General features: G+C 38.0%; 1 protein-coding gene and 1 long non-coding RNA gene across 2 annotated transcripts in view; one reads left to right on the forward strand and one right to left on the reverse strand.

The window, feature by feature from the left end:
* Positions 1 to 12489, forward strand: part of LOC134801198 (uncharacterized) — a 396731-nt gene that overhangs the window by 207725 nt on the left and 176517 nt on the right. The gene's annotated exons all lie outside the window — the stretch shown is intronic.
* On the reverse strand, positions 4423 to 9966 carry LOC134801331 (putative fatty acyl-CoA reductase CG5065). The gene is made up of 7 exons (XM_063773871.1): positions 9769 to 9966; positions 9073 to 9381; positions 8268 to 8463; positions 7713 to 7908; positions 6073 to 6312; positions 5569 to 5826; positions 4423 to 4576 (listed from the first exon to the last, which is right to left on the reverse strand). Exons 1-7 carry the CDS (start codon positions 9964 to 9966, stop codon positions 4423 to 4425), a joined length of 1551 nt encoding a protein of 516 aa, XP_063629941.1.

A 12489-nucleotide genomic window follows, 5' to 3' on the forward strand; every position in this document is an offset into this window, starting at 1 on the left:
ATGCGGCAAGCTGAGGACATGGCGCTATGGCGCTCTTTAGGGGAGGGCTATATCCAGCAGTGGACTACTATAGCCTGATGATGATGATGATGATACAAAAACACAAAAAGACAGATGCGGCGGGGGAATTTGTTTTATAAGGTGTGGCTGTAGTGATAGGTATGACTAAGTTTGGAATAAGGTGTAGTCATAGTGATGTCTTGTCATACAAATGGGATCAAATAGGATTTTTTAGTTAATGATTTATGTTTGCACTGTGTTTGCACTACTATTAGGATACATTCTAGGTATCTAGGTTTCCTACAGTACTTCCGTTAACTTAGATCGTTGTCGTTTTATGCGGCCCCGGTAAAGGTGCAAGGGAAATGCATCCCCCACCATTGGTAGAAACATCACTCTTCATATGCAAGTGCACTTTGTAAGTTTTTTATTTTATATATTATTAGAAAATGGTTAGAACCATTTATACATATTATATTACGGACACAATGTGCGTGCATAGCATATAGATTTTGAATACAAAATACATATGTTTTTGAAAGGCGCAACGTGTACCGGAAGGCGCAACGTGGGTAGACCCCCCACAAGGTGGACTGACGACCTGTGGGCGCAGCACGGTTCCATTTTTATCGTCTATCACTATGCGCGTCCCTTTCGCACTTACATACTTTGTTAGAACGTAACAGGCATGGTGACAAGGGATAAAAACGCGACCGTGCTACGCCGCCTGGTAAAGGTCGCGGGAGTCCGCTGGATGCGGGTGGCGCAAGACCGGTCATTGTGGCACTCTTTGGGGGAGGCCTATGTCCAGCAGTGGACGTCCTCTGGCTGATATGATGATGATGATGATGTTTTTGAAAAGAAAAAAAATGTTAAGAACATTTTAGTGTCAGCGCGTGCTACGCGCTACGAACGTAGCCTATATCACTGGAAAAACCGTATGTAGCGAAAAGCGCCTAGCGGGTTGCTGGCAGTGAATTGACTGTCTGCCCGATTCGAACTTTGATACGTCAATTAATAGATCTAGAAACGATATGGATTGTGTCAGTGTCAAAAGTGACGTTGTTGTTTGAAGAAACGTCACATTTGACACGGACATATCTAATCCATATCGTTTCTAGATCTATTAATTGACGTATCTTAAAGTTCGAATCGGGGCGTGTGGCTGTGACTGGCTTTAGTTGATAATTATTCGAGTTGCATCTGTTACCTTCATACATACCAAAATTCAGGACTGTTCTAAAGATTTCAACCTCTGTACTAGTTCGATTGTGCAATCTGTTAGTGCAGTGTTTACATTTTTTTTTTTGGGAAAAACCTTATTATCCGTCGTATTTTCACGGAAACTTACGAACGTGTCTTGCTATTTCAGTCAGTCTCGGTACAAAAAGTACTGACGTTGACTGAAGTAGCATGACAAATACGAACGTTTCCGAGAAAATTCGAAGGAAAACAATTATGCACTACATCTGTATTGATATATTCTATGATTTTTGCGTTTATGTAGTCTTGTGCTACAGTGAGGCGTGGCTCACTCCGCGATTTCGTCGCTTTGCTACAGGTAGCTAAAAGTACATCCGTTCCACACCATTTTTGGTGGCTACTATAGCCATAAGCCGCGCGTGGCGCTGTCGCCACCTAGCGGCCATATCTGTCTGATCGTAACAGACGCGTTTTGTTAGAGAGTGAGTCTTCTGTAGGTACCCAGTACTATTATTTATTCTGTGGCTACAGTGGAACAGTACTGAAGCGGCATTTTGCTTCCGCGTATATTGGGAACACATGAAACAGAGGAGCTTTCAAAATTTTCAGTCCATGACGTGGAGTGGCGATTTAACTTAAAAATATATTCTTGATTTAAAATTACTCACAGTGCATCTCACTGGAACTTAATTGGAGCGAGCGAAAAGTACTGCGAGTTCAAATCAATATAAGATTTTTAGTGTTCGAATGCCTCTCCAGCTATTCAAAAATAATACCAATAATTCGGTAAAGAATAACCAATATACCTTGACTTTTGATTTCGAATAGTTGTCACGAATCTAGAGATCTAGTTATGTTTGTACTTAGCTTACAGTTGTAGAAAATGTTTAGTGACTAGGCAGAATGCAAGGCATATGGACTAGATGGCGTCACCTGTACCCTTACCATGAGTTTTCCGCGGCCGTAGATGCTATAATAATTTAAACGCAGTACGAGGAAGATTGAATTAGTACTTCTTTTTTAGGGTTCCGTACCTAAAGGGTAAAAACGGGACCCTGTTACTAAGACTCCGGTGTCCGTGGGGCCGTCTGCCCGTCTGTCCGTCTGTCTGTCTGTCATCAAGCTGTATCTCATGAACTGTGATAGCTAGGCAGTTGAAATTTTCACAAATGATGTAGGTATTTCGGTTGCCGCTATAACAACAAATACTAAAAACAGAATAAAATTAATATTTAAGTGGGGCTCCCATACAACAAACGTGATTTTTTTGCCGTTTTTGCGTAATGGTACGGAACCTTTCGTGCGCGAGTCCGACTCGCACTTGGCCGGTTTTAAAAAAATGGCTTACCTACATCAAATTTATACATGATGATTTACTAATAGCCACGATGGATTGTCGAGTGTTGACTAAAAGAATGGCTAAACGCGTTTCAAGACTAATTTATCATTAGCTGCACATAATACGTTCACTGCATAATCCGTTATCAATATTACATTAAAAACAACATTAATGAGCGGTAAAAACAAATACATTTCTTCGCCATTTCGAAGTTCAACTGGAAATCCGTGTGTTAGTTACTATTCCATCTGTCCAATATCTTGCTCCAATGTCATTGCATCTCACTCTCTCATTAAGTAAAATGTGAGACAAAATATACAGTGGCAGTGGTAACCCTTACGCAGTCGCTAGCGAATATGGCCGTTTCAATTCAAACTCGTGGTAAGGGAATTCGTAGGTAATATTAGTGCGCATGTCACTAGGTCACTCCATATCTATAAACACTATTCTAAAATCGAAGTGCAACAGGCAATTGTAGGTCAATCAAAGTAGAGAGGGATAGAATGAGAATGGTTGTTTCCCTGAGTGTGAGCGAGACAAATAATAGTGCATTCGGAAATGGAAAACTCCGTGTAGTTTATGGTGCCCTGTTAAACGCGGAAGTGAAATGGTTCCGAAGGTGATACTTATTCTGTGTAAAAACATTGTGTGTCACGGGCGATACAGGAATTACGAACTCGTGTTAATTAAGCCCTCGGATTCGGGCCCTTAATACACAATGTACATGCATACATATAATCACGCCTATTTTCCCGGAGGGGTTAGGTAGAGGCCACGGATTTCCACTTGCTACAATCCTGACATACCTCTTTCGTTTCCTTCACTTTCATAACATTCCTCATACATGCTCGCCTGTTTAGGGTGCTCTTGACCTGGCCTTTCTTCAGGATTTTCCCGATCTGATCCGAACTCTAAAACAATACCTACTCTGTGGGACTTTTAAATTTTATTTTGCATACAATTTGAAATAAATCAATATGTCCATCATTATCTAACAAGTTAATTAAAAATCATACCTACCTCAAAACAATGAATTTAAAAGAGTAGGTAATTTTTACCAGACAGTAAGGTCTCGGAAAAACATACGAAAATAATATTGTAGGTATATGTTACTATTTAATTTGCATTGCATAATCATAAAAAATGGCCAAGTGTGCGTCGTAGCGCACAAAATTGAGGTAACCGCGCGGTTTTACTTAACAATAGACAAAGGATTAGCCGTCGGGGTCTATTAGAAAGCTACAAACTATACCTAACGAATTCCCCGTATTACGTCGCTATAGGTATTATGCTAGAACGTTGAATAAACAATAAAGTTATATATATAAACAATATTTTAGCTTGATAATTGTTCTTTAATTACTAATACTACAAAAATTATACCTTATCAAAAGAAAATATTTTTTTCCGCGAACCCTTTTTTCGAGCTTTATTCCGTATAAAATACCTTATTATGCAACGCTTAGACATGAAACTTTAACCAAAAGTGGATAATGATGTACACTTCAATTACATGTGCTTAATTTTCAATTAAATAAATAGTTTTTGAGCGTTTCTTTTATTGCCATTTTTATATATTGTGTCCTTTTTCGCCACTTTTGTGTTATTTCTACTCAGAATCACGAGCTCTTTTGATACTAATGGGATAAACAAATGTCCCAGAGCTTTTTCCTATCGTGTTACCATTTCCCCATATACTTTGTATGGCGGTAACAAAAAGGAAAGTTTGAAAAAAGTATGGAAATTTTAGGACACTCTTTTTCTCCTATAAGGATGAAAAGGGCTCGCGATCCTGACTAAAAATAACACAAAAGTGACAAAAAAAGTCACAATATATAAAAATAGCAAAAAAAAGAAACGCTCTTTTGAGAAACCGATATTCAAGTTCTTATAGCGTCGCCCAGAAACGGCAGGTATCTGAGCACCGGTTCGCCGAGGGCCAGCAGCGCGCGCAGCGGCTCGCACCACCCCACCAGCAGCGACAACACGAAACACCAGAACACGATGGTCACCAGCAAGTCCAACACGTATAGGCTGGAAATAAAAGAGTGATGTGAAGAGTGTTTTGATGGAAATTTTTGGGATTTCAATATGATTTTTCCTTAATAGGTCTGAAATTAAGAACGCTGTATAAATGCATTATAAGTATATGAAGAGTATGATAGGAGAAAAGCGATGCTTATTAAATGCAATAAGAAATAGGAGAGGAATGTCAACTTTTTCCTAAACATCCTGGAAGGCAGGATTGAAAAAACAAGAGAAGGAGGGATACCTAGAATTACTTATCAAAAATAATGCGTCCTATGAGGAAATTAAAAGACTGGCACAAGAAAGAAATGAGTGGCGATTACTCCACCGACAAGAGCAAAGCTCTTAAATTATGATGATGATGATGATGATGATGATGATGAAAAATATTTAAAAATAAGGCCTCTTGTTCAAGATAAACATATTTATGATGTTTGTGGTAAAGGGGTAATTAAAAAACACAATCTTGGTTACTCGAAATATCTCAAACCCTTCGAATTTGGTTTAAGGATGACTCTGAAAAGGATGACTCGTGCCCGGGCCGATGCGTCTGGTATGTCATTTTCTATGACGTCTGATCGGTGATAAACAGGGCACAGCACTGCTTGTTACAAGCTGCTCCATTATTTTTACGGTTGACTTTTTTGTGTTTGTCATTTTAGTCTTCGGAATGAAAAATAAGTATTTTATTTCTTTAAGAAAACTGGCAGACAAGAATGGAGATAAAACATTGAAGAACAGATAGAGTCAGACCAAGAAAAGTCTGCAGCGGATTTGATAGCCCACGTAGTGCAAGTGTTATTTTAAACGTCAAACTTCTATGAAATTATGACGTATAAATAACACTTGCACTGCGTGGGCTATCAAATCTGCTGCAGACTTTTTTTGGTCTGACTCTAGCCGTTTGTCTTGTAATTCTATCTGTAGTGCAAATGTAGGAGTAACGGCCCCTTAAAATGAAAAACTTTTAATCAAAAGAAACGGATACTCATACTCACAAATAAAGATACATCTTGTAGATGTGCATTTTCGAGAGGTCGTCCTTAAAACAGACAACTCGTCCTGTCTCCACGGCTTTGTATAAATACGACTCTATATCAAAATCTTCTTTATACGTTTGGTATATTTGGTCTTCTTCCTCTGACAATATTGTGTGGATAGCGTCGAAGTTAGGACAGGGGAAATGCCACTCCCGCGTGGTAAAGTATTGCAGTAGTATCAACCCATTTGAGATTATTCCTTGTATCCTTACCATACTGTAAATAAAGCACATATTTGATTAAGTCTTTTGCATAAAAGGGTACTACTTTTAGTTGGATAAGTATGATAAAATCAATACCTAGATAGCCTTACTACTGTCCACAGGAGAAAAAACTTTACAGTTTTGATGAACACACAAGTTTTCTCTCCTGTACAATTAGTTAACAGCTTGGCGGCATGTAGATAATACACGAAATCTCATTTTAGTTAATAATTAATGTTCTTAGCAAAAGCTAACTTACAGTCGTTTCTGTCCAGCTATTAAGAGGAGAAAATCAATGAGATATGCCGGCACCAGGTGAAATAGAATGCGTTTGGTTTCGTGTAGTACATAGTTGGTAGTAATCCCTCCGTCGGGGTACCACAAGGGCCAAGACATAGGATATTTCCATCTTATCTCTTTAGCGTAGTTTAACACTTCACCCCAGGTCGTTGGTTTTAGGTGTCCCGCGTTCAGGTTATAGACAGGTATGTTTTTAGATCTGAAAGAAAGCACATCAGAGATATAATTATTGTGCCAAAAATTGTTTCTGCAAAAACAAACCTACTAGAAAAAGTAGAAAACGTAGCCTAAGTAGATCTTGCTTGGGAAAAATTCTGGCTATGTAATTCAATATCTGAAAATCTGTAAGTTCCAGCATGGCTATGGGTCTTCGTGGAAGATTTGTGATTACTCACGGCCTTTTAACACCGGTCTGGAGTATGTACTCCTAACGACTCCTCTTTAAATGGCCATTCAGGCTAATAGAGCTGAAAGTCCTGCCTCTTGGGGTTCCGCATCAAACAACGAATACACGCTGGCGAAGGAGACTCGGACTCAGTTTCTTTCTGGGACAGATATAGGAGGTCCTAACTAACTAACCTAACCTAACCTATCCATTCTCATAGAGCTCAACGTTGTCCACAACATGCCCTGAGCGAGCCATTAGATTCTTCGGGCATGTCACGGTCTCCAATGCATGATGTGGAGAGATATATGATTTTAGGCCGAACGAATGGCAAACGTGCTCGGGGTGGGGCACGTATGAGATGGTCGAACCCTGTGAAGAGCGCCATTATGTGCGGTCACATGGCTTATGACCGCACAAAATGGAGACAAATCACATGTGGTCGCGATCCTCAGCAATGAGGGTACGAGGAAGAAGATGAAGAAGAAGTAGGTCCCAAACATCTCGCCACAATCAACTATATTATCTCAGTATTAGATGTTACTGCTTTTTATAATTTCTTTATTAATACATAGTTAACAAATCCTGAGAATTCAGTTTGTAAACAATTAGTAACAATACCATAAGGTTGTTATAATACTCTTATATTTTTATTCTCATAATTTTTTTCTTTTCTTTTTTTTTGTGTTTTGTTTTTGCACGCACAAATAGCTCTGTTTTACTATGTAGAAACTACTTAATAAGCATGATGTTAAAATATTTTCATTAAGGAAACTGTAAGTCTAGTTTTAAGAAAAGTTCCAGTGTTATATATAACTATAAAAGACTGTTTGTTTCTTAAATAAATAAAATAAAAATAAAATTATTTCAGGAAAAGGCAGCACCCGGCAATGGATGGACGTATTATGGCTGACATTATGATTATGATTAAAGAGAGTGTATAAGGGAGAATTGGAAGTGGGAGTTGGAAGGGGTAGACCTTGGCGGACTTTCTCTGATCAGATTGGGGAAATCCTGAAGAAAAGCCAGGTCAAGAGCACCTAAACCGGCGAGCGTGTATGAGGAATGTTGTGAAAGTGAAGGAAGCGAAAGAGGTAAGTCAGGATCGTAGCAAGTGGAAATCCATGGTCTCTGCCTACCCCTCCGGGAAATAGGCGTGATTATATGTGTGTATTATGATTATAATGACAACCATTGCTTAAATGTTTACTAACTTTTTCTTAGTCGCCTCAATCATTGCGAGCGCTATCATGGCATTGATGGCCACGTCCACAGGAATGACTTGTGCATAAATACTGGCGTCACAGAGCATGGTCCGGATGACTCCTTTGCCGGCCCCCAACAACAGGCCCACGGGCCCGTTGAGACTGTCCACCCAGCCGGGCATGGGGTCGATGTATGCGGGGCAAACTGGAAGAAACACCAGCCAATTACAAATTTTAGTTTTAAATGTTCGTTATTGACAAAGATCTGTGTAGCAGACTACTAGACACCCGAATAAAAATTAATTTGGCACGTAAACTGTTTACAATCCGAAAGTATTTCGCAAAGGACCGATTTCGCAAGGATTTTTAATGTATTAAACATTTAAATACCTTTGTCTGTTGATTGAATAAAAAACTATTGCTGAGTTTCGGAAGAGAATATGGGAAGTTGGGACATTTTAAAATTCTCACTCATGATGTGTGATGGATTAATCTTTTGTGAACTAAGTCTTAGTTTCAATTTCAAGTCAGGGATTCAATCGAAATCAAGCTGATATGACATACCGATCGAGGGCCTAGCAATAACGCAAGGCATGTCCGGATAGGCATCGTGGACCATGCTCTCCGCTAGCCGCTTCGTGTACGTGTATGTGTTGGGGTGCTTGCCCAGGAGAGATGGAGTGAGGAGGGACACTTGCTTGTCGTCCAGCCATTCGCAGAGGCGGATGACGTCATGGGGGTCTGCTGGTGGATCGTGGAACTGAAATATTATTTAACAATTTCGATTCATGTACGGTGGTGTTTTAATACTCTCGCAAACCCGTCGATTGCCATTATTCGTCTTATCAAGAAAAAAATCTGAATGAAATGGTGCCTTACACCTACATGGACGTTTAGAAATGTAAAAAATATAAAACGTAAATAGATAAATTACATAATACTATGAAAATATTATGTTAAAATATAGGTTGGTAACTATATCTAAATATAACTAGCAAGTAACTAGTAGTTCACCCTGAACTGTAACCTCGCAAAGCAAATGTTGAGAAATGGTACTACTACTGCTTATACTAATTGTTTAGTGTACCTAAATCGTAGTCTTTCGTGAGATAAAACCACTTTAAACTTTAAAGGATGACTCACATTAGGCCGGGCCATGTCCGGGCCGGAGCTTCCGGCGCTTACTTTTCTATAACATTACAGGCGATCACGTGAAGCTTTCCACAGAAAACGATGCGCCGGAAGCTCCGGCCCGGACACGGCCCGGTCTAACGTGAGTCATCCATAAAATGGTAGTTTTCATTAAAAGCTAAATTGCAAATGCAATTGCAAATAACGATTACCTAAAATGATCATAAAGGAAACTCACCTTTTCTTCTAAAACGTCATAGTCAGGATAACAGAACGCTGTCGACACATGCACAAACATAACCAGCTTCTTGAGCCTCCTGGCGACGCTGAGGGCGCGCTGGGTCCCCACGGTGTTCATCGCTACACTGTCTTTCAGTGTGGCTTCCATTCTTAAAGTGGCTGCCAAATGGAACACCACTGATACATCCTCCGAAAGGGTCTTCATATCTTCGCTAGATATACCTAAGTCATCTGTGAGGACGTCCCCTTGTATTAGAATAATTTTTTGAACAGCTCTCTTTTGATCACGTTTGAGTCTGTTAAACATCTGTAAAAAAAATTAAGATGTTCTGTTTGAGAAAAGTTGAAAAACGGCTTGTGACAAAGTGCAACAGTTAAAACTTTTCGACATGAGTTTCACGGTTTATTTAATTTTATTTAATTTATTTAAGGAGTACCAACAGCTACAAAAACATTATACAGACTTAGGTAACAATACAAAGCCAATTACAGATCAGATTATCAGATGCTAATGAGGTTATTAAGCTTAGAATTAATTTAAAAGTGGAAAAATTACTGTCTTGGGTGGGACTTGAACTCGCGGCCTCTGGGAATAGCATCATTCGCAAACATTTCGGCTTATTAAAAATTAAATAATGAGGTTATTGTCACAGAGTCCTTTTTCTAATATATGTTTAACCCACTCATACATTACCTGAGAACTGAGCATATGTTCAAGCCGCTGTTCAACAGTCTTCCCCCTCTTCGGTCTCATCAACAAGTACACCCGCCCAATGTCCGGGATGGTGTATAACAGCTTCTCGATCAGCACCTTGCCCATGAACCCACAGCCCCCGGTCACCAGAATATTCTTGCCTTTGTAAAAATCTCTTATTGAAAATTTGCACTCCATTTTCTGAAAGCAAAGTAAATCCTCCAGCAATTCGGAGGGTGTCCCGCGGAAAAAAATATTAATGTCCAGAAACCGAAAATAAATCTGCTGTAGAAAATTATGTTGAATCAGGTGCTTCTTCCATAACAGCAACAAACTATAATATAAGACTTTTTTAAATTATTAGGTAGTATTCACGTAAAATTTAATGACCTGATTCAGCACTTATGACACGTCTCACTTTGGATCGGTGGAGTGGAAGGCTTTTCGGACGCAAAAGGAGGTATTTTCTAGGCACATAAACAAAAAAAATCTGTACCTATTTAATTACCATTTCCAACAAAAAATCATCTATATTGAAATATAAACAAAAATAATTGCAAATTAATCACCTTTATGTTTAGATGTGAATGCGATTTAAATAATGATATACAACTAAAGTTTAGGCTTCCGCTAAGCGTCTGGTTAAAAGACAATACACAAACAAATATAAATACTACTTTTATAAACGTGGATGTATGAATGTCACGGATACCTACGGAATGTATGTATGTATAAAATGTGACAAACATATTATTCCGATTGACAATATAATGCACAGACTTTATTTGGCAAAATATGTAACTTCCAATAACGTCATAATATAGGTACGCGATTCGCCAAAATGTAGGATTTTTGACTACCTGTGCTTTGTTTTTGATTTGTTTTTTTAATTGGTAGTAATCTAGTAATTATGTGGTTTAATGATTTAATTTAATGTAATGTTTTAATTGTAATATCTTTAATTCTACTTTATCTTTTAGTTTAGAGATTACATATATAGGTACCTACCTATTATTATTCCGATTCAATAAATTAAATTGTTGGCTTGGTCTTATGAACACATCATGGATTCATACATTCACGTTCATGAATATTTAAAATATGCACCTGCTAAGTCTCTGTGTCATTGCCATTGCGTTAATAGAGGTTAAATTATATAAATAAATATTTGGTAAAACGGTATTCAAATTTATTTCCGCAGCTGGCAAGTAGAAACAGTTCTTAGGTTTAGTTCATATGTAGGTACTGTTGTCTGTCTGTATGTGAACGGATTTTAAAAAAAATAAGCTTGTTACGCATCTCAATGACACATTTTAGACTCGTTCTGTAGCGTTCGATTCGCCGGCACACAGTTAGTAACCGTAGAGTGACCACACAAGAAATCGCAAATTATTTTCCATCTGTTCATTATGAATCTTATTGCAGGTATATAAGAAAAAAATCAAACGCTCGGGATAGCATAGCTATGGTTAAAATATGTAAGAGTGAATTGCTAAAAATTTGTACGTATTTAAGCGCAGTTAAGAAGCTGTGATTAGTCTAAACTTAATTGATTCATTTGTGTTACGAAAATTAACTATGTAAATTCTATTGTATTGTATTTATTGTACATAATTCGTACACATATAAGTCAATAGCATACGCTAACACACTTTCATGCATCTATCTTAAATAGAAATGGCTTAACTGTGGTAACACAATGGAATCAATTAACTTTAGACTAATTACATGTGCTTAACTATGTATGTACAATTTTTTTGCAATTCACTCGTACATCAAATTGTGTAAAACCATTTTCAATAATGTTAATATCCAGAGGGGAAAATGGGGAATACGTTTATAGGGAAAACCAGTTTCGAGGGGGTCATCCCCTTTCGTCTTAAGGTGACGCATAGCGACCCACGGTTTAATAAATTATACACTTAAACCTTCCTCAGGAATCACTCTATTGATATGTGAGAACCGCATGAAAATCCGTTCAGTAGTTTTTGAGTTTGGCGCGAACAAACATACAACCACAGAAACAGACAGACGCGGCGGGAGACTTTGTTTTATAAGGTAGTGATTCTGATTATCTACGAGTAGTATTAAGGAATATTTCAGGGCCCGGATATGTGACGTTATCTATGAAAAGGGACCTTATTGTCGATGGAAATATTAACGATGCTCCGATATAAATACAATTCCGCGCGACACTGTGTGGCGTAAGCGCCATCGACAATAAGGTCCCTTTTCATAGATAATGCCCCATATAATCTGTAAATACTGTGAATTTGGCTTGGTAATATTTTTACGATACCTATGTATTCAAATTAATTGCATGTTTTACACTCGTGGATCCTTGACCTCGCCGTCTGGTAAAAATACCTCTATTTTTTTAATGTTGTTGTTAGGTAGGTATGATTAATAATTAAGTTGTTAAATAATTATGGACTTGGGTACGGTGACAGCTGTCATTTACATTTATTTATTTAAGCGTATGGCGTATTAATATTGCAGGCAATATAATCATGTTACTAGTTGCTACTAGTATAACATTGTCATTTCCATACAATTGATAATCTTAAAACGCCAAATGGTATTGAGATGACACATATATGTCACTATACCTAAACTATTTACTATTTAGCTGTACATTTAAGGTAACTGAAAGGCATAGTTATTATTATTACCTATTGTTTTTCGTAAAAAGTCATTAATATAGCATTGTTGTAACGACAT

The sequence above is a fragment of the Cydia splendana genome, chromosome 21 (assembly GCF_910591565.1).
Source record: "Cydia splendana chromosome 21, ilCydSple1.2, whole genome shotgun sequence".
In the NCBI taxonomy this organism is placed as follows: Eukaryota; Metazoa; Arthropoda; class Insecta; order Lepidoptera; family Tortricidae; genus Cydia; species Cydia splendana.

Coding starts and splice junctions, on each gene's coding strand:
- LOC134801331 (XM_063773871.1), bottom strand. CDS start 9,966: ATGGAGTGCAAATTTTCAATAAGAGATTTTTACAAAGGCAAGAATATT. Junction 8,464..9,072: donor ATGACGTTTTAGAAGAAAAG/GTGAGTTTCCTT, acceptor ATAATATTTCAG/TTCCACGATCCACCAGCAGA. Junction 7,909..8,267: donor TATTGCTAGGCCCTCGATCG/GTATGTCATATC, acceptor TGTTTCTTCCAG/TTTGCCCCGCATACATCGAC.